This window comes from Microtus ochrogaster, chromosome 5 (genome assembly GCF_000317375.1).
Source record: "Microtus ochrogaster isolate Prairie Vole_2 chromosome 5, MicOch1.0, whole genome shotgun sequence".
NCBI lineage: Eukaryota > Metazoa > Chordata > Mammalia > Rodentia > Cricetidae > Microtus > Microtus ochrogaster.
The window spans coordinates 48,297,591-48,323,572 of record NC_022012.1 but is presented as its reverse complement, the minus strand read 5'-3'; the positions used below and the strand labels follow the sequence as shown (position 1 = coordinate 48,323,572).

At 45.3% G+C, this 25,982-nt stretch overlaps 1 protein-coding gene across 2 annotated transcripts in view; it reads left to right on the top strand.

Moving 5' to 3' along the window:
- The window catches only part of Tnfaip8l3 (TNF alpha induced protein 8 like 3), a 65,275-nt gene that overhangs the window by 5,940 nt on the left and 33,353 nt on the right, over positions 1-25,982 (top strand). Inside the window, exon 1 of one of the 2 annotated variants that reach the window (XM_005347364.3) lies at positions 13,215-13,444. The exons of the other annotated variant lie outside the window; for it this stretch is intronic. Coding sequence (XP_005347421.1) covers positions 13,393-13,444 — 52 coding nt within the window. The 5' untranslated portion in view covers positions 13,215-13,392. Of the gene's footprint in view, positions 1-13,214; positions 13,445-25,982 lie in introns of those variants that run through there. 2 annotated transcript variants of the gene reach the window in all.

The following is a 25,982-nucleotide window of genomic DNA, read 5'->3' as shown; positions in this document are numbered from 1 at the left end:
TGATGGATAAGAAGTCTAGTTAGGGCATCGTCTCCCCATTATTTGATGATTCCACTAGATGTTTTCATAGGTGCATATGTTTTAGGAATCTTCTACAGTAAGAGGTTTCCATATGGCCCATAAAGGTCCCTTCCTGCTAGCTATCCATCCCCACATTCCCTCTCTCTACATCCCTCCCCATTTGGTCCTCCAGTCCAGTTTCTCCGTCATCTCTTCATAACAGTATATCCCCTTCCTTGGGAGAGCCTCTTCGACTCTCTAGTCCCTGACGAGGTACCTAATACCTATTGTTATATGGATTGCAGCATGAATAGTGAAGGCTTAAAAGCTAACATATACCTATAAAATAAAAAATGCGATATTTTATTTTGGGCTCTGGATTTTTTTCTAGCTCCACCCATTTTCCTGTGAATTTTATAATTTCATTTTTCTTAACAGCTTGAATGATTGATATTCCATTGTGTAAATGCTCCACATTTTCATTATCCATTCTCCCATTGGCAGCTATCTAGGCTGTTATGACTAGAGAGCCATAACGTGGGTGAGCAAATGTCTCTGTGGTAAAGTACAGTCCTTCAGGTATAAGTCCAGGAGTGCTATAGCTGGATCTTTTTTTTTTAGTGTAAATAATTTATTGCCATGTTATTTAAAGATTTTCATAATGAAACATTTTTTTATTTTTAATTTATTTATTTATTAAGGATTTCTGTCTCCTCCCTGCCACCGCCTCCCATTTCCCTCCCCCTCCCCCGATCAAGTCCCTCTCCCTCATCAGCTTGAAGAGCAATCAGGGTTCCCTGACCTGTGGGAAGTCCAAGGACCGCCCACCTCCATCCAGGTTTAGTAAGTTGAGCATCCAAACTGCCTAGGCTCCCCCAAAGCCAGTATGTGCAGTAGGATCAAAAACCCATTGCCATTGTTCTTGAGTTCTCAGTAGTCCTCATGCCCTATCATACAACAAAAGTATATGCTCAACTATGTTCATAGCAGCATTGTTTGTAATAGCCAGAACCTGGAAACAACCTAGATGCCCTTCAATGGAAGAATGGATGAAGAAAGTATGGAATATATACATATTAGAGTATTACTCAGCAGTAAAAAACAAGGAATTCTTGAAGTTTGCGTACAAATGGATGGAAATAGAAAACACTATCTGGGTGAGGTTAGCCAGACCCAAAAAGAGGAACATGGGATGTACTCACTCATATTTGGTTTCTAGCCATAAATAAAGGACAGTGAGCTTATAATTCGTGATCCTAGAGAAGCTAAATTAGAAGGTGAATCCAAAGACAAACATATAGGCATCCTCCTGAATATAGCTGGATCTTGAGGTAGCTCTATTCCCATATTCCTGGGGAGTCTCTACACTGATTTCCACAGTGGCTATATAAATTTACACTCCTACCAGCAATGAATAAGCGCTCCCCTCCCCCCCACATCTGCACCAGCACGAGCTGTCATTTGTTTCATTGATTATGACCATTCTGACTGCTGCAAGATGAAATTTTAAAAATGGTTTTAATATGTCTTCCTCTGATGACTAAGGATGTTGAAATTTTAAGTGTTTCTTAGTCATTTGTGTTTCATTTTTGGAGAACTCTCTGTTTAGTTCTCGATGCCATTTTTTTAAAGTTCTTTATACATTTTAGATACTAACACTCCATCAGATGTGAAAGTGGTAATATCTTTGCCCATATTGTAGCCTACCATCTTGTCCAAATGTTGGTGTCCCTTGCAATGCAGAAGCTTTTCATTTCTATGCTTTACAGTGCAACAATCAGGGCTGGTAATTTCCCCAGCAGTTCTTTTATTATCCAGGCTTATTTTAACTATTCTGGTTTTTTTTTCTCTTTCCACGTGAACCTTAAGATTGTCCTGTGACTTCTGTGAAGGATTGTGTTGAAATTTTGATGGGGATTTCATTGACTCTGTAGATCGCTTTTAGTAGGATGGTCATTTTTTTTTTATTTTTTACTAAATTCATTCTCCCAATCCATGAGCATGAGAGATTTTCCCATCTTCTATTATCTTCTTCAACTTATTTCTTTGATGTCTTAAAAGCTTTTATTACACTGATATGGTTTGTTGTACATTCATTTTTATTCAGTTCTAGAAAGTCTTTCATTTCTTTCTTGACCCATTTTTTTTTTCATTCAGTGGAGAGTTGTTCCATTTCCATGAGTTTGTAAGCTTTCTGTGTTGTGAATACTTGGTTTTAACTCATGGCAGTCGGAGAGGATGCAGAGTGTTGTTTCAATTTTCTTATATCTGTTGAGACTTTCTCTGTGTCCAAGTATGTCATCAACTTTGGAGAAAGGTCCGCAAGTTGTTGAAAAGGAAGTATATTCTTTGTATTTGAATGAAATATTCTGTAGCTACTTGCTATTTTATTTGGGACATTATAACTCCAGAGTTTCTATTTGGTTTTTGTGTAGATGACCGGAATATTGGCAAGAGTGGGGTACTGAAGTCACCCGCTGTCACTGTGTGAGGGTCAATATGTGGTTCAAGCTGTAGTGGTAATTTTTATGAACTTGGGTGTCCTTGTGTTTGGGGCATAGGTGTTAAGAACTGCAGATTCCTCTTGGTGGACTTTTCCTTTGGTGACTATGCATGTTCTGATTAGTTTCTGGTTGAAGCCTATTTTGTCAGATATTAAAATGACTTTGCCTGCTTGCTTCTTGGCCATCTACTTGGAATTTCTCTGTTCTTTTACATTGTGGTGATGTCTATTTTTGGTGGTGAGCTGTGTTTGTTGGATGCGGCAGGAGGATGGACCCTGTTTTCTGAAGTTCAGTGGGTGGCAGAGAGGAATGGAGATGACCTGGGAGGAATGGTTGGCTCTGGTTTGTTTATTTGGGGGGGGGTTGCTTTTGAGGAGATTTCTCTTCCTTCCTTCCTTCCTTCCTTCCTTCCTTCCTTCCTTCCTTCCTTTCTTTTTTTTTTTCCCAAGAGAGTGTTTCTCTGTATGGCCCTGGGTGTCCTGGAACTCTGTCTCTGTAGACCATGCTGGCTTTGAACTTAAAGAGATCCGCCTGCCTCTGCCTCCGGCGTGCTGGGATTATAGGTATGTACTACCACCACTCAACGAGGAGATATCTTTCTATGTAGCCCAGGCTGGCCTAAACTCCTGGACTCCAGTGATCCTCCTAGCTTGACTTCTCAGGTAATAGGACCCACCATGGTGCCTGCTGAGAGCCAGCCTCTGTGACTGGATTAATGCACTTACAACAGGGACAAACAAGGTCTGCCTCCCTCTCACTCCCGATCTAATAAAAGGAATGCCCTCCCAGTAAACTGGATCCCAGCTCTCTAATTTTGAATTCTGGCCTTCAGAAAGTAAGTTTCTGGATTTTAAGACACTTAGTCTGTACAACTTTAATATGATATTTTTGGGGTGACTTCCAATATTTTTAGACTATTAGTTTCCTTGCAAAACTTTTTAAGACCATAGCCAAGAACCAGGGTAAGAATTGGTGGGGCCAACTAGGGTAAGAATTGGTGGGGCAGGTAATGGTCACAGACATGTCAGCACTTGGGGGGGGTGTCGATCCCTGAATGTTTTCAACAGGTCTATAATCAAATAGACAAATCACCCATACATGTGAATTTATCTCTTTCTTTCCATCTTAATCCCACAGCTAAAATTCTAGGCAGAGATTATGGCATGGATTAAAATAGCCCGAGAGTATCATTATATGTAATTTGGAAAGTGTCTCACTGGCATGCATCTGCAAGCGTTTCAGGAATTCTTTCAAGCTGTGTTTACATGATATTAAACATCTGGATGAAAACTGAAAAAAATAATCAATTTGGATAGAAAACAAAACAGAAGTGCCGATTTCAGTGTCCTGGCCCCTGGGAATCTGCATGCAGAGCTGATCGTCACAGCCCAGGACTGAGATAATGACCAGTAAGAGGAGCCATTAAAATGGCCAAGGGGCAAAGGGGGCTTCTGTGGGAAGGCAGACTTTTAAAAAAAGAACTCCATTATGCAAGGAAGGAAGGGCTACAATAAAAAACTAATATGAGAACATGAGTCATAAAAATCCAAACTTCTGGAGCCAGGAGGCTTAAAGCTTAAAGGCAACGACTTCAATTCAAATGAAAACCCAGCAAACCCTTGTTAGCAGGGGTCTTTCAGGAAACTCGGGCTTCCAGACAGTCAATGAATTCTCCCTTAAGATACTTACAATTTATTTCACAGTTTGTTTTGACTCTTGTATGCAGAAAGCATTTCAAAATGTGGAGCTTACTCGCAGGCCTCTTCTAGAATTCTCTGAAATACACTTTGCCATGATTGCTACGTTAACTCAGTGTGTTATATATGCTGTGACTCAGTGTCAACACACTTCCACCGCCAGCTCTAGTTTTTAAGAGTTTTCTCATTCCTTGGCTTTGTTCTTGTAGCTTGTGTTAGACTAGGCTCTGTCAGAAACAGACCCTGAAATAAAGACCTGATAACATATTTTTGGGGAAGTAATCCCGAAGTGTGCCCCAGTGTATGCTCTCACAGGATGGAAATGAGAAGGGAATCATGGCTGATGGGTTGGCTGGCCGCTTACCTTGAGGGCGTCTGGAGCTCATTGCCCTGGACTTCTAGAAGACTGTGTAGAGCCGGACTGGAGGAGGAACACAGGCTTATTCTCCATCCTGCCCCTGCCGGCCCTTATTTAGGGTTCTTCTTTCACTTCCATTATCAGAGGCCCGAAGTTCCTTTCAGTAAGAAGGAAGCCACCTCGGTTGCAGGAAGGAGAGTGGGTGATAGGCCATGTGGGCATGGGAAGGAATCATTACACCAGCTCTGGTGCCTACTGCACTTTCTTGTTCTCATGCCTCGCAGTTTGGGGGTAAAGAAAGAAAATTCGACCCTGAGGAAGAGCTGAAGAGACTTACTGGTAACATTTTCAAATAACCTGGGACCCTTTCTTCCCGATTTCCCTCTGGATCTTGTCTATAGTTTTGCAGGAAAACTATTAGTCTAAAAACATCGGGAGCCCCCCCCCCCCAAAAAAAAGCCAAGCAAGTTAATGTTTTAAACAAAGTGAAAATAAACACAATGGTAGCTATGTTAGGTGAATTGTCCAGCGGTTTGCCCTGACTCCTTTCTGCTATTTCAGGTGTTCAAAAATGGCCAGGTCTCAGAGTACCAGATAGAAGGAGGCCTACGTTTCCAGGAGAGCGCCCAATGGGAGGGGTGGAACTGACGCAAAGCAGGGCCCACTGGTTTACACTGGCTCATGGCTCTTTGCCGGCAGAGCCTGAGGGGAACGTTGGACTGGAGGATGTGTAAGGATCCCAGGAACAAAACATTCCGGGTTACAAGCAGATCATTTCCTCCCTCATTATCTAGTGGAAAGAAATGTTATCAGAGCTGACTCAGGATCCCACAGAGACAGTGGTTCTCAGAATTGGCACCTGAAGAGATCTGGGACAGTCAGGCAGGCCTTGAATTTCATCCAGTTCAATAAAAGTTAGGCCAAAGTCAGACTTTAGTTTGGTGTCCCTGGACTAGAACAAGGCTGGCGAGAGCAGGGTCAGTGACGAGGGTAATGTCAAAGCGCAGCAATGTTCAAGTCTATGGTTCAGTCACATAAGAGGCTAGGATGGGAGAGTCACTGGAATCCAGTTAGGGTACCATACAAGAGCCCGTCTTTTCAAAGTCGTGGACAAGAGCTGCCAGAGCCAGATATAGGAAGGAAAAAGTAAAATCAGGAGACTCATGGAAGAATTGGCATTAGAATCTGATAAGACTTTGGATGCCAATGTAGAAATAATACAAAAATTAGAAAGCAAACCTTGTCATCACTAGTCTGGAATGGCAAAGCCTTCGGTCACAATGGGGACTTCAGAAAGACAGATTGCTCCATGCTGAAACTGGACATCCGCATCTCACTGACCCTACTTCACACAAGAGGACAGGAAGACACAAGAGATTGTGTGCTTGGGTTCCAGAAGTTGTCCTTTTGTTGCTGCCAGCAATTCCCCTTCTTTGTAACTTTGCTGAAACATCACTTGTGTGAAAGGAGAAAGCAAGTGTCCTGTACACTTGTCTTCCAAACTTATCAAGAGGAATTAATGTATGAATTCCAGGAGTGGAGAAGACAGACTGAGTTCCTAACTTCTGACAGTTAAGTGCCTGAGACAAAATCCACACTGAGGAAAGAAACAAAATCTGCAAGGCTAGAATAACACCAGCCAACAGAAACTATGGTGTCAATACGCTCTGCTCCGGGGGAAGGCCAATATACTTGAACAAGGTCGCTAACCTTGTTCTTGTAAATGCCTATATAACACAAACTTGGTAAAGATATAAAACCCAGCTAAGATTGTTACTAACAGCCAAAGGAGAAAATCGCTGAAGCACTGAAACTTCATGGATGATATATTTTGAGAAGTGTGTGTGTGTGTGTGTGTGTGTGTGTGTGTGTAGGTGTAGGTGTATGAGAAGGCATTGGATTACCTAGAGCTGGAGATACAGGAGGCTGAGTCACCAGATAATAAATGCTGGGAACCAAATCCAAATGTTCTGCAAGAACAGTGCCTGCCCTTAACTACTAAGCCATCTATCTCTCCAGCACTGGATCATATGTCTTAATGAGAATAGATGTGATATTTTTGGCTAAAGGAGGATTTCCCACATCTGCAGTCATGTTTGAGGTGTGAAGACATTCACATCAGCAGCCAAGAAGCCAGGCAACAGTAGAGATAGTCCCACAGGTCCTGCTTATGCATAAACGTTATGATATTAACTTATGGCCTTTCTCAGAATGATTCAAGGTGTATGGCAACCAGAGTTCAGACCCAGGACTTAGAAGATTCCTTGAGTAGAAGAGTCATGGTTTCAACCTGACAGACTGGTCTTGGACCAAAAGGGAGGAATCCATGAAGGGACAATGGCAAGGGAAGATTTGGGAAAGAACATGTAGGCTGGACTGAAGAGAAGAACGGACAGTTTAAAAACCCAGGAAAGAGAAGAGAGGGAGAAGAGAGAGACAGGACAAGGACCCTGAAAAGAGGCATTGGTTAGACCTTGAGATTTCAGTCCGGTGCTCCAATGTCGGTCTCTGTCTCCTTTCATGTTCTATCGGGAACCCACTAAGGCCAGCTGGCCTGGATCTGAAAAAGCATGGGATAAAACCGGACTTGCTGAACATAGCGGACAATGAGGAATACTGAGAACTCAAGAACAATGGCACTGGGTTTTGATCCTACTGCACGTGCTGGCTTTGGGGGAGCCTAGGCAGTATGGATGCTCACCTTACTAGACCTGGATGGAGGTGGGCGGTCCTTGGACTTTCCACAGGGCAGGGAACCCTGATTGCTCTTTGGGCTGATGAGGGAGGGGGACTTGATTGGGAGAGGGGGAGGGAAATGGGAGGCAGTGGCGGGGAAGAGGCACAAATCTTTAATAAATAAATAAAACAAAAACAAAAAATTCAAAGTAAACACAATAATATACATAAAAAAGAGGTGTTGGTTAAGTCCTGTTTTGAAAACAGGCTAGCAGCTGGGAGAAAATGAAGGGCAAGAGCAGTATTTGAGAAAGAGTATGTGAAGCCAGCAGGAAGGGGATAGGAAGGCTGGCAGGTGGAAGAGCCACAAAGGAGAATCTTCTTAAACTAGCCCAGCAACCTGGGTTCTAGTCCCACCTACCCCTGGCTCTGGGAGAGGCGCTCTATAATTTTAGGTGTGTTTCTTCCCATCTGGAGTGAAGAGGTTAGACCGGCTGACCTTGAGCAGTGACAAGGTTAGACCGGCTGACCTTGAGCAGTGACGAGGTTAGACCGGCTGACCTTGATCTCCCTTTTCCCATTCTCCACCCCTACATTCCACACACACATTATGAAATCAGAAACTTACATAAATGAAGCCTTCCAGATTGGAACACGTATTTAGCCTTCCTAAGGATAAAATTTTTGAAGAGAAGAATAAAAGGTTCCACTCAACACTTGGCAAGCAACATTTGTTCTGTATAACAATTAGCAAGTAAGCATTATTGAACTAGTTTGTCATATAATTACAATAAAATTAAAACGGGAAATTTTAGAGCATTCAGTTTTCCCCTTCCCCGGATCAGAAGGGTGATTAACATAAACCATGGAGAAGGGTTGTTGAAGGCATAGCCAGGGGAGGGAGCCAGCGTCAGATGAGGAGCTGAGGTCTAGCAAAACCTCAGGAGTTCTGGGTTCCAATCTCACCTGCCACTCCCAGAACTTGGACACATGATTTCTCCAGGGCTTCAACTGGTATTAGTGCTGAGAACCAAATTCAGATCCTCTGCAAGAGCTGTTCATGTCCCTAATTTCTAGCTATCTCTCCAGCCCCAGATAAGGTCTTCATGAGAATAAATGTGATATTCTTAGCTATAGGAGAATTTTCCACATCTGCAGTAGTGTTTCCAGTGTGAGTCCAAAAGAATAATTGGAGCTCCAGGCTCCCCCAATATCCAGGAACCAATATTCTTCTGATGAGGTCCTAATAAATTCAAATTAGGAAAGCATTTTTCCTGCTTTCAAAGGAGGCAGAGCAATTTGGGGAATTGGTTGCACAGGCCATGGAAGAGTGGAGGGCTAGCGAGGCGATCTGAACATTTGTCGCAGCAGGCAACCATTGCCACTCTGCATTGGAAGGACACAAGACCGGAGATGTTGCGATGGCGTTCTAGCTACCGGGGTCACCTGAGTTTCATGGTGGTCACAGAGGTGACACAGCTGCCATCAGAAAGCCAAGATTCAGGGATAGACAGTTGGGAAGAAAGTACTTGATACTCATTTCCTGACCCCACCCCAGGCTTCTGCCAGCTAAAAACCAAACAAACAAAGCCTGCAAAAGCAGAATACCATACAGCCAACAAGGGGAAAATTCCAGAAGATACACATTCTAGTTTGCTTTCTGTTGCTGTAAGAAGCACCGTGACAAAAGACAACCTGGGAAGAAAGGGCTTGCTTCATCATATCCTCATGGCAGGAACCTAGCAACCCAGAGACTTGAAGCAGTAGCGATGGAGGAACTCTGCTTGCTGGATTCCTCCCAGGCTCGAGTCCAGCTACGAGTCTTATACAGCCCTTGCCTACCTGCCTACAGGTGGTACAGTCCACAGTAGGCTTGTTCTTCCTACATCAATTAGTTTAAAGAAAATTCTCCACAGATAGACCCGCACACCAGTCTTATGGAGGCAAATACTCAACTGAGCTTCCTTTTTTTGTGTGTGTATCAAGTTGATCAACCATCACAGAACATTAGCAGGGATTATAACTTGTGGGATTATTGCGGACTTTTTTATTTTCCTCCTTTTAACTTATTTATATTTTCCTGTTTTCCGTGGTCATAGTACCCTGCATTTGAAAGAAGTGGTGGGAATCATAAAACCCTATTTTTGCTAGAAAGAGAGAAATGTGGAAAACTCCTTCCTTCTTTCAAGGCTGTCTTCCAGCTCCTTGTTCTCTTAGAACAATACAAAACTACCTGTAAACATCAGCTCCTATGGAGCCATGATGGTTTTGGCAGAAGCTACTTTATGTCTACCTTGAGATAACTTGTCAATAAGGAGGTTTAGAGAACTCCTCGTCTCCTGGGTCACGGCCACCTCAGCCCAGAGAAGAACATACTTGAATCTGAAGCTGGAGCATTAGAAACCACCTTCCTTGAAGCCTCCCTCCCCTCTGCTGTCAGGAGGTTTGCAGACACTCCCTTTCCATCCCACAAGAGGAGACAGGCAGATGAGTCATTGCCCTGGCTCAGATTAAAAGAGTATTATTGCCTTAGCAGAAATGGGTCTACTTTACTTTCTATTTCTTGACACCTTACAGATAAAGATACTTTCCCCAGCAGATAGACAGTTTCTCTAAAAAGTGAAAAATCCTATTTGCTGCTAAGAAATGGTCAAAGAGAGTTAGATGTTCTCTTGGCTTCAGAGTTACCAGGCTCCAAAGATGTCGTGGAAAAACCGAAGAAGGCCGATTGTAATTCTCTGACTCTAGATTCAGGTCTGCAGAGTGAGGCCATTCTTCTAAAAACACACAAAGGCATTAATGAAATCTATTTCCCCTTTCAGCTCCTCAAGAGGCTTTTTGTTTTGTTTTTTATTTTTTTAATTTTTTTTTAAGGAAAAAAAAATGCCAGGATGGGTTTGTAAAGAGAAAGTCACATTTTTTATTTCACTGTCTTCGGTCATGAGATGTTGCTTTTAGGGCTTCTCTGGCGCTTGCTTTTCCATCTGGGGGCACAGATAATGTAACATTTCTCTTTACACTCGAATGCCAGCAATCAGTTCCCTTTGTCTCGTCCCATGACGACATAATGCCTATCATAGGAAACCAGAATGGAGACATTATTTAGTTTGGATCTCTCGCTTCCATTGTTTAATCGTACATACAATATTTCATCCTCCATCTGTCTCATTCTGCAGAAAGAATAGGCTGGGAACGACTAACAGCAGGGATTACTGTAGAAAGACTTAGCTCCTGCACTTTCCAGGGCATTTTGACCAGTTCTTCCTCCTCTGCGCTCATAAGCACTTATCTCTGAGCTCAAATAAGCTGGCATTCAGAGGAGGTCTGGTGACTGACGGGCAGGTAAGTGTCGGGAATATGTGTTCCCAGGACTTTCCTGTTGGTCTCAGCACAAGAAGACCCTGTTTAATTTTTGCTGATAGACACGATTGTATCCACATAACTCTCATAGAGCATCTGTCCATGAAACATATACAAAGAAATAAAAACACAAACAGACCTACCAAGTGCAAGGAAGCCAAGTATGAGGCCCAGAGAACAACTCATATTCCTGTTGTTGCATTTCGCCTTGGCATGTAGAGACTGTGTGTGTGTGTGCGTGTGTGTGAGTGTGTGCATGCGTGTGTGCATGCGTGTGTGTGTGTGCGTGCATGTGTGTGTGTGTGTGCGCGCGCGCGCCAGGGACTGAACTCAGAATCTTAGACACACTCCACAAGCAGTGGTAGTGACGTGTCACTAAGCCACATGTTCTTCATACCAAATGCCTTTGGCCCAGCATGCTCAGTTGTGAGAAGACATAGTTACAGTTTTCCTCCGAGAAGTGGCGAGAGCGAACGTTTAAGAATTCTTGAATCATTATTTTTTTCAAGGCAGGGTCTCACCCTGCAGGACAGTCTGACCTGTAACTCATTCTGCAGCCCAGGCTGGTTTTGAACTTGTGGCCAGTAGTTCTGTCTCAGCTTCCAGTGCTGGGATTATGAGCATGAGCTATCAGATCTAGCACAGCAACCTTTTAAAATGACCCAGCCATTTCTTTTCTGAGCATTGACTTGGATCTAATTTGGCATTCCTTTTTGATTTTCATTAAAAAAAAATAGGGTTTTGGTTTTATTTATTTATTTTCTCTAAATGAGACCCATTAGACTAAGGAATATATACTCTTTCCCTTGTCAAACATTAACAGTGTACCAGCATTGGGGAGTTACTTCCACGCCCATCACTTTTCCTCCTTCACAGGGGACTGTGAGGAAATGCTAATACAGGAGGAGACAGAGAGGCTGGGCCGCTTGCCCAAGAGCTCACTTCTTATATAGGGGCTTTTTTGAGCATTTCATTCCATCCAACTTTTATCATTGAAGCCAAGGAGTTTGGTCTTCCAGAAAACTTTCCCCTAGAACATAAAGTAGAGCTTTACTAATGTTCTGTGAGGTCCGCCTCTCATGAAATGAGGTAGCTACCAGCTAGATGAGAAGCCAAAACTCGCCTGTAACAGCGGGCCACAACAGACAGTTGTCCACTCCTGACAGCCTCGATTTGTGTCCTTCCCTCTTGTGCTCCCTGGACCGGAGACCCAGATTCTGCATCGTAAAGTGGGGGTGGCCATGGGTTGCTTCCATATGACAGCCAAATCGCAACTGTGTTTCTCATCTCCAAAACACAATTTCATCCCTGGGTCATACATAGTTCAGACAAAATGAGTGTTCAGAGGACACACTGGGAATCTGGCACCTCTAAGCCAACATTCCCTTCCTGATTTCTTTTCTCTCAGGTCAATAGTTTGTGACCGCTGTGGTCAGTTTATACTCAAGAAAAGCAGGCTCTGGGTTATGTGAATTTTAAGCCCATAATAGAGGAATACAATGAAAGCACATGTATCCGCAGAAATTAACAGTAGAGTTTTTGCTCAGCGTCTCCTCCATGGCTTGGTCTCTTGATTAGATAATAAAATATGTTTTTTTTTTTTAAAAAATGGAAGTAAAAGGGGATGTTGAGAAAGTTTAGTTCTCTGCATTTAATCCCATCAGCAAGAAAAGGTTCCTCCTCACCTCCCAGGTCAGAGGAGGACACCAGGTGTCTCTCATTCGCTATCATCTTATTCCCTTCAGACAGGATCTCCAATTGAACCTGGTGCTAGGCTGGTAGCCAGCAAGTCCCAGAAATCCTGTGGCTGTCCTCCATGGGGCCACAGGCACCTGTGGGGACCACGGGGGGAGGGGGGGCGGGGAGGCTTTTAAATTCAGTTCTTTGTGCTTGAACACCAAGCGTTCTTACCCAGAAAAGAAAACGTTTTAAAAATCAATTTGTGCCTCTTGAGCTGGAGGAAAAAACTGGCACAGAGCATGATTGCCAGGGTGGGTCCAGTCTTCCAGGCCAACTCAGGCTGGGCCGTCACCCAGCTCTCAGAACCAGATCGACAGCCCGCACCCACGAGGAGAAGAGCAAGAACTGCAGGAGTTATCTCTACCTGACTAGTCCTTTCCTCCCTCACTAGGCGGAAGGCCCGCTTCTTGTTCTCTTACAAGTGAACCAGTATCATATATCTATCCCACAATATTCCTGCAAGACCGTTTGCCCACTTTTCCACGAGAGGAAACAGACATACAGATTTCACTCAAGTAGACGTCTAAGGGGTGAAGTTGAACTAAAACGCGTGCAGCCTCACAACCCTAAACCTTAATAATAACTCCTTTTTAAAAAATGGTCAGAGGCGCTTTTTCACTGAAGAATTTTGCAAACTTTGCCACACCCAAAGAAGGGGGACTTCTGACTTCCAGGACCCGCACCACCTCGCCGCCGGGCTCCCATTCCATTGCTCTGGGTGTAGAGGAACCCGGGCTACTTAATTCCAGCCAGGAGCCCTGGGGCACTGGACACTCCTCCTCCCCCTCTCTCACATCCTACCCCCTCCCGTCCCCCCCCCCCAACTACTCTCGCGTGCAGGCACCGGCGGGCGGCGGGCGGGCCACAGGAGCAGGCTTGGTCTCTGCGGAGCCGCCCCCTGGCCCTAGTGTCTGACCACACACTGCCCACTCTGCTCCGTCCCGGCTCCAGACTCTTTGCAGCCCATACCGATTGTGCCACCGCCACCAGAACCGGGACGCCCGCCCCAGCGCCCCGCAGGCGAGCGGTGGTGGATGCGCGGGCGGAAGCCCACAGTATGGATTCAGATTCTGGAGAGCAGAGCGAGGGCGAGCCTGGGACTGCTGCAGGTAGAGAGGGGGCAACCCTGCCGGGAGGGCTGGGGTTGGAGAGGAGGGGAGGCCAGTGCAGGAAACCGAGAGTATTTCTCGGAGCTGCGGGGCAGGAGGCAGGTCCCCCGGCAGCCAAGATCTTTCAGACCAAAACTGGGAATTGGTTTTGGGGCGTCCTCCTACCCCACGGCACTTAGGTGCGTCGGAGGGACAAGAGGGACATTTACCCATGGATCACACTGTGGCGGGGTCTCCAGCGGCGGCCTTGAGGCTCACTACTGGGGTGGTGCGGGGGGGGGGGGGGGGGGGACTCGAGAAATCTACGCCTTGTAGTTTTCTGCGGAAACCAGCGCAACCCTTTGAAAGTAACTTTCCGTGTGTTGCCGGTTCCTCCATCCTGGGGCTGTGAGGCCATGCCTCAGAGTCGGTGGGAAGAAAAGACCCGTGGGCAGAGCTCTTGGCTCCGCTTGTGTCTGCGGTTCTTGAGACTGCTGGGCAAGCCGGCACAGAAGTCCTAGCCCAACCCTGTGGCGTGGCTAGCGGAGGAGGGCCCTGGATGAGGGGGTCTTAAAGCAGTCGCGGCGACACGCAGAGCTGGTCTTCCCCTTTAAGAGGAGCCGCAAGCTTTTCATAATCAATAGTTATGGAAGCAATAGGATAGGTGGCTGCTTATTAGGAGAGAAATGAATGTCCTCCTCCGCCTCTCCCCAGTACCGAGCAACAGGAGGAAGCTGCCCACAACCGTGGGTCTATTTTCCACCAGACTCAGCCCACCTCCACCAGCGGCTCTGCCTCTACCTGCCCGGGGTCCAGACTCCAGGACCCCTCACTTTCTATCTGCAATCATAATTCTGTGCACCTAGTACAGCTCCGAAAATGTCCTTGCCCTACAGACCGTGACTGCCTGCGGGAAACCTCCTAGCACAGACTTCTACACTGTCAAGTCTTAATGCTTTTCAAGGCACGCTCGAGGGCCAGCCGTGGAGATCAATTGGTGGAAGGCCTGTTAGATCAGGCGTAGGTGTAGGAAATGCATGTTCAGGAGCCAGAGCAGGACAACATCTAGCTAGGGGGCTTTTGTTCATATTTATTTTTAATTTTTTAATCTCCATTTTCATAGGTCGAGGTTTAATAAAGGGCTTTCCCAGACTCTTAGTCACGGGCCCTGGGACTTATCTTTCTGAGCTGTGCTTAACTCCTCAGAGGGTGGCTGTGGTCCCCAACTTAGAGTGGGTAGGATTCCTGGGCTAAGCAGGCAGAAAGGGAGGTGCCTGTGTGTGAGTAAGGCTTCCAGCGGCTGTGCAAGGGAGTCCTGCTTGGTGTAGTACGTGTGGATGTTGTTCATAAACGCTATCCTTTGGCATGCGTGTGTGTTTCTGTGACTTTAAGGTGCCAAGATTTTGCTTCCCAGGTGGCTTTTGGATCTTCTCTAATCATGGAATAATCCAATAGGTGTATTTCATAGGCATCTGTGAGTATCTAAGGATATTTCCAGAGCTCAGGGTAGACGGACACCAGACATGCTGCCCCTAACACTTGAGCAATGTCGGTAGCTTTGCCTCAGTCACTCTACCAGCTTATCCCGTGGGTGGAAGCTAGGGGACTGAGGGAGACAGGGAAGAAGGCAAAGAAACTCGGAGGAAGGCAAGGGAACTCCTTAACAAGGAGGAGAAAGCTGGAGAGACTCCAGGGCGTTTGGTAGTCAGAGGAAAAGAGAGAGAAAGAGCCCATGTACACCCTGGTGTGCCCACCCCCAACCTGCTGCAGCTCGGACGGCCCCTGTCTGTCCAGGTGACTGACAGCTTGTGCAAGAAGGCAGTTAGCAGCTAGCAGCACACGTTAGCTACGTTAGCTACAGCTCAGGTCAGATGCGCCTGGAAGAGCAGGGGCAGCCCGCTCTCACCAGCTGACACCATTTGTTTGCACCTTACTGTTTCCTGCAGTCACTTCTTGTCTTGTGTGCTTGAATCTCACGACTTGAACATTTATTTTAATGTCATGAGCCATTATGCTAAATGGCATTTAGTCTCATTATTTCCAGTCTGAAAGTGTTCTCCTCTGGGACAAGGCTCCAGAATTAGTGTCGCTTCTCCGTCTTGCTTTGCTTGCATCCTGTTACAGACACTTTGCTGCAGAGTCAGGTATAATTCAAATGACAGACACCCACCCACAGAGGCTGACCTTTGCCCTAGGGAGAAGCTGGTATTCTCCTGTGGATCTGTACCTCCTCCAGGGAGAGTCTGTAACGGGGAAAGATGGCTCCTGGGTGGCACACATGCTTACTTTGTCTGGAGTTGAGTTGTAAGGATTATTGCCTCCTCTGCACATAAGATGCCCTTTGTAAGGTTAAGGAAAAGTCTCTAGAATGAGAAAGACCTTAGTGTCTCTCTCAGGGGAAGTTACTTCTCTTTCTGACCTTAGTACTTCCAGAATCAAGTAAATAACACCTGGAAAGTGTTCTTGGTCATTTCAGTAAAAGGCAACTGTCATTTTACCTGTTTAGGTTATCTCTAAGAACCCCACAAAATAATCAATCTTAGTGCTTTATAGAGTAAAAATTGCCATATATATATATATATATATATATATGTGTGTGTGTGTGTGTGTGTGTGTATCATATAGAGAGAGTAAAAACTGCAAGGCAAACACACACACACACACACACACACACACACACACACACACTCAATAGAATTGTCATGATCCCACTGATTTGCTGGCGGGATTTCTAGTTGTCTTCTCAGGTTACATGTGAGTGCAGGGGGGATTTTGTTTACTTTTCCACTCCCCTTCCAGCTCAACAAGATGTGGACATTGCGACCTCCTGCTTCCACCATCCTCTCCTCGACTCTAGAGGGTGTGTAAAAAGACAGAGGCCACCTCAGCCAGTCCACTTGCTAATGCAGGGAGCTCCCCTGTGCTGTGCTACACCAAACGGAAGAGGCATGGCCACCTCCTCCCAGTGCTGCTCCCACTCCATAAACCTCTTTCTACTGTCCAGGTGGCAGGAGGCCCAGGAGATATTCACGCCCCTCTTGAACTTCCCCATGGTGGTCACCTGTTGGCAAGGAGCAAGACAGCTTCCATAGGTGACTTGCTTTTTGCTGCTTTAGGAGACTCTTCGAAAGCTCCTCCCATTTGGCGTGGGGTAGACTCTCATTGAGTAACAGACACCCTGGGTTCAGAAGGGTTGGGGAGAAGAGGTTTGAGTGTGCTGTTTGTAGAAATCTTCCCCCACCCCAGGAGGCACAGGATGATGTTTCTATGCCATTCTGCCATCCGCATCTCCCCTGCTTTTCCGTTGTTTTGTGGTTCATTCTGTGATTAGGAAAGCAGCAGAGTTTAGGGAACACTGGATTCGGTCCAGAGACTCAACTGTCAGCAAATCCATCATCCATCTCTTGGAAATCCTAGAGCTTGATATATTAATTCTAAAGGGAATGAGAATCATTTCTAAGAAGCAACGGGGGAGTAGCATTAGCAATATCATTTTTTTTCCCTTCTGGTTTTGAAAATCAAGAGAGTCTGTCTGCTCAGCCAAAAGCAAGAGAGCTTCTTGAACCACCAGCTCCCTGGTTCAGGAAAGTCAAGATGATTGTAGCTGAGGAGGCGCCGCAGAAAAGCATTTCCATGTGATGGGGTCTCTGCGAGAGATAGAAAGTGGCAGGCTCTAACTGCCTTTACTGTTTATCTGCTCCTCAGCTGGTCCGTGTAATAAGCAATATGTAGATGTAGTAAAATTGTCAAGAGGAGACAGACATTCCAGGAGCGGGAGACAGCTGGAATTCTGGGAGTTCTCAAGAAATAAAACAGGCAGTGTAGGGCAGACGATCTGGAAAACTTGGGAAGGGGTGTCCCATGATTGTTGGGCAGAGACATGGCCAACAGAAACCACTTCCAGACAACACTTCTTGCAGAGATGAAGAAATGCAGGGATTCCTGAGATTCCGCTTTCAGAGTGGGAGCCCAACTCTGGAGAGGCTGGTGGATTCAATGTAGGATAGAGGAAGGCTGCCAACGGTACTTCAGGGACAGCAGCACAAGTGACTTACAGGCTGCACCAAGGCAGTGTCAGGAAAATGAAGAGACAGCGGCGTGTGCTGAGCTGGGGCGAGAGCAAATAGTTGAGCGAAGTGCCCTGGAGGCAGAGAAACACTGGGGATGGACTCTGGACACTACCACTGTTCTCCAGAACCATGCTCCTTACCACACTTGACAGTGAGGTTTTGTTCTAAGGGTCTTTTCTTCTTTGGCACTAAAGAAAACTCTGCAGGTGTGTTTGTTTGCGAGTTTAGGGGTCTGGTTCCCAGTGTCGGGTTAATGACAGAGGTTATTAATTACCCTGTGCTGACAGATGAATGATGAGTGAGCTGGCCAGCTCACAGCAGAGACGGCCTGAGCATACTGTACCATTTGGCTATTAGTCAAGTTCCTTTTCTTGTTCCTGTTTGTGAAGCTTGAACTGGTTTCTGTCCTGCCCACACAATGAGCTGTAGCTGTTAGCTGTTTGACAGTCAGGAACTTGTCTTGTGTTTCTGCGGATTCTCAGATTCTATGGATGAAGTTTTAATAGACATCTGAGCATCTGGAGGAACTTCCTGGGAGCTTCCCACTGAAGGCCAGGCCAGTGGCAGATCTTTCCCTACTACCTAGAACCATTGGTTGTGTTGTTTTGTGCTTTGTTACAGTGCTTGGCAATTTCTGTACTGTCTTGGACTCTGTGAGACATGATGAGGAACTGTGAAGAGAGACAACAGAGTCTGTTTTGTCCTCCAGGGTTTGGCACTGCATGGGGGAAGCCGGTTAGAAATACTGATGGCTATAATGAGTGAAGGTTCTAGATATCTCTTGCCTGGGATTGCATCCCTGGCTGTCCCCTTTATATCCTCCCTTAGCCCTGGTCACAATATTCAATATTTTATGATTGTTCCTATACTGGACTATTATATTTATTAGCTCCCTAATGGGTAGAACTGACTTTTTTTCATCTGTGGCAGCCCACCCCCAGACCTCCTACATGCCCTAAACCCAGTGGCAGGCTGCTGGATGACTGGGCAGATAGAGGCATGTATGTACAAATGGGTAGTGGGTTGGTTCTCCAGGAAGCAGACAGGAGTACAAGTTGGCAGGACAAGGGTCGGCTTTGGTTTGGTTTTGGTTTTGAACTTCTTTGGGGATCCAAATCTGTAGAAGAAGAGGTGAGGGGGAGGGAGACAGGAAGCTGTGTGCAGTCCTGTTAGGTGGAGGGAAGCACTCACTCCAGACTGAATCTGGGAAACTAGGCGATCCTAGCAGGATGCCGTGTAGGATTTGGAACATGGGGGCAACACAATTTGTTCTCACGGGAAGTTTCTGAAATAGTGTATATGAATATGTACATTTAAAACCATTTCCTGCATTATTTTTCTCTTTAAGAAACTGTGGTACCTGCTTTTTTGTTCGCCAGCCAAATGAAATTCTTGTCCCTCTCCCCGTTAGCACTTTCTCTAATGGGTTTGTCCTCCACAGCTGCCCCCAGCTTCCACTTTAATCCACATTCAAATCTCTAGAAAGATAGTCTATAAATAATTTTGTTTAATTTTTCAGTTACTCGGCCTCTAATTTCTATAAAATGTCTGTGTAGGTGGGTGTTTGGGGTGTGTGTTCTATGTAAGTCTGTAGAGTGGAAAAAAGGAGGGCCGAGGGTGTATCTCGGTGGTAGAGTGCTTGCCTAGCATGAATAAGTGTTTGGGTTGGATTCCCAAAGCCACAAAGAGAAAAAGGAAGAAAGGGAGGCAGGGAAGGAAAGAAAAAGGAGCGCATTTAAAGGATAAACTTCATTTACGAGCCCCTCCCGGGACAAAAGCCCTATAAGATGAGTGAATACCCTTCAGCTCCCATGTATGTTGAGGCATAAGAATAATATGCTACTTTTGTTTTGCAATAAGAAATGTTCTTTTTGGTTAAATGCTTACTGAGTTTCTTAGACATCATTGCTTGGGAATACATTTGAGCCTGTTCATGGAAAATCTGCCCGTGTACGGACTATAAAAATGGAAGGTTTGGCAGCACAGAGAGTGCTGGACACACCCTAATAGAAACCAGGATTTTGTAATTCAGTTCTCCGGGAAGAAAAGGAGACACTTTCGTGGTGTCCAATCTTGCTTAAACTAGAGAAACCGCAGAGACAGCCACTGGCTGCGAGATTCTGTTTCAAAAGTAAAACATGCTTTCTGTGAACTGCTCTAGCCTGAAAAGTAAGAACTTTAGTAATGGCACACAGCTTTGGGGGAGACCTCCAGCTTATTTCTTGTGTGGCAGAGGCATCCACTTTTCATGTGAGACAGGAAGTAAGTTATTGGTGAGCACATGTGTGTGTTCTGTGTCTCCAGTTTGGGGCCTGCGGTTCAACTGGGAGGCTGTAAAACAGGGACTCGGATATGAGAAGAAATGAAGGGCCTTTCTGCAGCTCTTCTTTATTGCTCCCCCTGAATCCTGTTTCCTTGGTTTCTGTTGGATAAAATTTAGAAAGGTAGCGAGCAAAGACTGACATTGGGAATTCTGTGGTAGGAGAAGCAAGGAACTTAGGTGGCCAAACAAGAGGGAGACAGGAGGATGGCTTTTGTCTCCCGAAGTCCAGCCCGTAAGTCCTTATATGGCTACTTGTTCCTGTGGCATTTCACCTTGAACTCACCATCCTTCTGGGGTAAATACTAGGAATAGCCTAGTTTTCTAGGCAAGGAAATAGAGGCACAGAGTGTAAGTAACTGTCTCAGGACTGTGCAGCTTGTGAGTGGAGGTAAAGCCACCTTAAGTCCAAAACTGTGTTAGACACCCATTAGATGGATGGGTGTCACTAGGCTGCTTTGCATATTCTGCTCAGTTTCCTCCATACCCAGAACCCTAACAACTGGGCCCCCTCTGTTAGTTAGGGCATTGCTTCTCCATGGTCCTGCTGTGAATTAGACAAACTCTGCATTAGTAATCACACATGGGCAAGGATCAACCCCCATAGGCTCTATGGAGGCTGGTTTTGTGTCTGCTTTCCATCACTGTAACGAATGTCTAAAACTGTGTTAATTACCAAGAGAAGGAGCTTTTAACCTAGGTTTGGGTTCCTACACACTAGTTTAGTTACTACTTTTCAGAAACATTCTTTTCAGGGCTTGTAGGAATGAAAGTTCATGGTAGGTCGTGTGAGAATGGAGCAGAGGGATATTAGACAGGACCTGAAGAAGGATGCTTTTCCCGAGAAAATGGTTATCCCAAGGCAATCCCAGAAAGATGAGAGACAGATTTATTTCGAAAGTGTGTTTTATATGAGAACAAGAGTCTCTGATCTTTAGTGTTTACACACAGAGGTAAACATAACAACAACAACAACACACCAAACCTCATTTGGCTGCATGGCCAGGCAGGCTGAGAACTGGGCTGGAAGGCTAGGTCCTCTGACTTCAATGTTCCTCCCTAAAACCGTATGTAATTGTGTTTTGTAAACAAAGAACTGTAGTTATCCCAGGGTCTGAGATAGCCACCTGTCTCCTAGTCTGTCTTCTGTTGCTGTGATAAAAGACTGACCAAAAGCATCCAGGAGGAAGAAAGCATCTACATGCCTTACAGATTACAGTTCACCGCTGAGGGGAGCCAAGGCAGGAACTGAAAGCAGGAGCCTGGAGGCACTCCCTGAATCAGACACTGAAGGAACATGGGTTACTGGCTTCTTCCTCGCTTCCTCAGCTACCTTTCTTATACAGCTCAGGCTCACCTGCCTAAGGATGCTATCACCCAAACTGGGCTGGGCTCTCCTCATTCAGTTAGCAGTTAACCAAATGCCCCGCAGACATACCCACAGGCCAGTGTGATGGAAGCAATTCTTAGATTGAGATTTCCTCTTCCCATGGTAAGTTTGGGTTTGTGTCTACTTGACAAACCTAGCCAGTATGATGCACTCCTTGTCAGCTTTAATACACAGACACATGATTTTAAACCGTAACCTTTCCTTTCCTGTTTGTCTCCAAAAGCTCATGTTACTATCATAACATAAAACACAGGATAACTTTCCATGCTTGAGTGGATGTGGAGAGCCTACTTTGCCTGTTAAGAACTCAGAAGAACTTGTCACGGATACTTTTGTATATATAGCCAAAGAAAAAGGATTGTTAAGTTTCTCTATAAGACTTCATCTTTTCCTCACAATTTTACAATTCAGACTTCAGCCTTGCTTTCAGCGCAGGCTCTTGTATTCTTTGTGGAGTTCATTGTACCATAAATAAAGTAGCACCCACAGCCCTTTCTTCCTTTTAGCTCTTAAGTTAACTAAGTTCTCACTTAGACTGGTAGTCCCTAGTTTTTACCTCCAGAGTTCATAAGTATCATTGTATGGTGGCGTTTCCTAAACTTCCCATGATTTGACATTCCATTTGTTGAATTTGTATAAACAATTGTGCCAAAACAATAACAAAGTAGAGTATATCTAAAAGTTCCACAGTCTTTAAAAAGCCAGTGTCTTAGAAGTTTAGTATTTCTATAAAATATTCAAAATATTTTAACTGTAAGAGCCTATGAAATAAAAAAACAGTTAATTATTTTCAGATGTTAGCTTCAAGAAGAATTGTATTAGCCCCTAGTTCTCCAGTTACATCCTATCTTTCCTGAGATTGATTTTTTAATAAAGGATTAAATTTGTTGGAAGGAAAATGGGAAATGAATTTCCTTATGTTAAGCCTCTCTGTCTTTAGGACTTAACTTCATAATTCACTGATTGAATCCCATTGAATAAACAAGGAGAGCTAACTTTATACAAGGTTAACTTTTAGGAAGCCCAGAGAGGCGCATGGTGTAAACCTCAATTGCCTTAACTCTTTTTTCTTTTTCTTTTTACTTTGATTAATTGGTCTATAATCCTGATACCCCTATCCCCTTCTTTAACTGTTACCATTGTATTTCTTGCAATACCCTTTTCCTTCCTGTGCCCCCCATGATAGAGTGGCGGCTTTGCTCTTCTGACAAAAATCCTTCCTTTGGGAAATACCTCTCTTTCTTACAGCGCAGCTCTGGAGAGCCCTAAGTTGTCTATTCAGGCTGGTCCTGAGCAAGACTCACATCTGCCAGAGGCCTTTCCTCCTAGACCACAGAGTCCTTGTAATGCCCATATCTTGGGTCTTTTCTCTCATCTTTCCTCAGCTCTGATGGCAGCCTCGGAGTGGACTTGAAGTATGTATAACCTTACCTCAGAGCAAAATCAAGACATTGGAAAAGCGAACAATATCAGGAGAGTTACATTAGCCCACTCTCAAATGTGGGGCCTACTTTAACTATTTTAAACTGATGACCCCAAAGGAAGATAAACCTCAAAACAACTTCAATATTCAGTTTACATGCTTTGGTTTTGTATTTTATTTCATTTAAAAATTAGGGGAGAAAAGAACATTTAAAATTCAGTATCACAAGATTACATTAGCTTATGGGCTGCCCACCTCCACCATTTTTCCATCATTCTGAAACAAATTCATCATTGAGGAGTTGTGCAGCAGTGAGTAGTGCTGCAATGAGTAGATCTGTGGTATCTGTTTCTGAAGCAGTTGGATGGAAATCTGATTGAGGGGTTGATTGTGCACCTTGAAGCTTGAAAATAAGAGGTCATATTGTAGACCCCGCATTCATTACCTCCCCTACCTCCACCTCATCTTGCTCTACCCTACCAGGAAGGCAGCCTAGCAGGAAGCTGGCAGTGTTGAAATAAGAGCGGTGGGGCTGCGTCCCCGGCACCCAGCCGCCCACATGGCTAGCTTAGCTTATGCCCCGAAATAATTACACGGAAACTGTATTCTTTTAAACACTGCCTGGCCCCATTAGTTCCAGCCTCTTATTGGCTAGCTCTTACATATTAATCTAACCCATTTCTATTAATCTTTGTAGCCCACGAGCTGGCTTACCAGGAAAGATCTTAACCTGAGTCTGTCTGGAGTGGGATAATCATGGTGACTCTCTGACTCAGCTTCTTTCTCCCAGCCCTCTGTTCTGTTTACTCCACCCACTTAAGGGTTGGCCTATCAAGGGGCCTAGGCAGTTTCTTTATTAATAAGAAATCAGTCCCACATCATGGCAGGAAAATGCAATACTCACATTTACCAGCATTGTTAAAGCAGTTTTCAATTTCTCTCAATCCCTGTTGAGGATTGGCATTCCTTATTTGCCAGGATTTCTTGTCTATATTTTATTGGTTTATGTTGTGAAATAATGGCTTATTTTATGCACTTCAAATATAAAATTATAATAAGATTCAGTAAAGAACTCCTCTCCCTCCACATAAAGAAGCTCATTTAGTTTTCAAGTGGAAATCAAAGCAAGCCCTTTGTCCCCTGCTTAATAAGGCATTATCTAGGGACCAGAGTATGGCCCATGACTGAGAACATTGGCTTGGGGAGGCCCTGGGAAGAATCCACAGTTGTTGTTTGAGAAGACTTTTCCCGAGGAGACACAACACACGTGTCTACTCACCCCAGAGAGGGAGCCCACCATCAGGACTGAGCCCACCAAAGCCTGGCTTGGTGAACCTATGAGTTTTATTGGTGTTATTTACAGGAATATGGGAGAGGGGTTATTACAGGGGTATAAATAACTCAAGACAGCTAGACAGCTGCATTACCAAGCCCCCCCTTAGCATGGGTGACAGCTCACAGAGCTGGGAACCTGCAGCACTCAGCGCAGCCTGCAGGCAACTCAATGGGTTGGAGAGTGTCCTCTCCAGGTGCCTCAGTTGGTCTGAGCTTCTCCAGGGCAGTTTAGCTGGTCTCAGAAGCTTCGCCCTTCATGGCCTGAGATGGCTTTCAGCAGTCATTTCACTCCTGGGAGGGAGGGGCCCAGTGGGCCTGCTCAGTTTCAGGGATTTCCTGAAGCTATTTTGAACTGCATAATTTCTGCTTTAAGGAGCTTCCCTGCAGGGCGGGATGTTTCAGTCTTGGAGGAAACTGCTTACAACAGTAGTGCCGACACACACAGCAACAAGAACCACAACAATAACAACAACCAGGAGAGGTTATCTTATTCTTCATAACTGAATATAACCAACTTGGCTTTTAAAACAAGAGAGCAGAGAGTATACAGGAAAAAAAAAAACCAGTCGAGACAGAGGTAAATTCCTAGAGAAGCAGATGTTGTGCTAAGAATAACACACAGCTCCTCCTGAGACCATATCCACTCACAGCTGTTCCCAAACACCCCCACCCCAGGCCTTCTTCTCCCCCATAGCAGGATGGGCCAAAGTTCACAAGTGAGCAAAGAGATCTGTTTCCAACTATTCTCAGTGTTATATTTTGCTGTTAAAAACTCTCTAGGCTTAGAGCTTAGAGAACTCTCTAGGATGGAGCTTACTGGTAGAAAACTGCCTAATATGTAGACAGCCAAGGTTTTTTAAAAAGTGGAGAAAACAGAGAAGAAAAAAAACTCTATAAAGTTATCTCTGGGGGTGAATTTCTGCCTAAAGAGCTGAAAATAAGCAACTGTCAGTGCCCAGCTATGGCTGGGTGTGGTGGCTCTATTAGGAGGTGTGGTCTTGTTGGAGCGGGTGTGACCTTGTTGAAGGAATGTGTCATTGTGGGGACAAGCTTTGAGGTCTCCTATGCTCAAGCTACACCCAGAGTCACAGTTGCTTCCTGTTGCCTGAGGATCAAGATGTAGAACACGCGGCTCCTTCTCGAGCAGCACGTCTGCCTGCATGCTGTCAGGCTTCTTGCCGTGACAAAAATGAACTTAACCTTTGAAAGTGTAAGCCACCCCCAGTTAAGTGTTTCCTTTTATAAGAGTTGTTATGGTCGTGGTGTCTCTTCACAGCAATAGAAACCTGAACTGAGACAGTGAGCCATCTATATCAATCCTCCCAAGATGCAGGGAAGCCCGAGTGAGAGAGGACACAGAGAAAGTAAGAGCTAGAAGATGGGGAGGAGGTGCTGTGAAATCCTGCCATGGCCCGGCTCCTGCACACATGAATTCACAGCAGCTGTGGGTACCTGTGCAAGACCTGGGTTAGATCAAGCCAGTTCAAACTTCCCATACGGATTGAGGAGGGCCTTGTTGCCCCATCCTTAGCAGAAAAGATACTGGCAGTTGATGACTGCTGGGAGTGGAAGAGTCCTTTAGGAACGTGGCCACGGGGAGCTTCCTCTGTCCCAGTGGATAACCTCATGCCTGTGATCATATGGGTATAACTTACTGATTCAGAGTGTTTAAAACAAAGACATATGATGGAGGAAGGTCATTGGTTGATTAAATAAAGAAGCTGCTTGCCCTGATAGGTTAGAACGTAGATGGGAGGAGTAAACAGAACAGAACTCTGGGAGGAAGAGGAAGTGAGCTCAGAGAGACTCGACAGCTCTCCTCTCGGGGGCAGACGCCCCAGAGAGAGACAAGATGCTCCACTCTCTTGCGGGCAGAGGCGAGAGCTCTGCTCTCTGAGGCACACGCGATGAAGCTCCGACCCAGGATGGATGTAGGCTAGAATCTTCCCGGTAAGCGCACCTTGGGGTGCGACACACATGATTGGAAATGGGTTAGTCCAGGTGCGAGAGTTAGCCGAGAA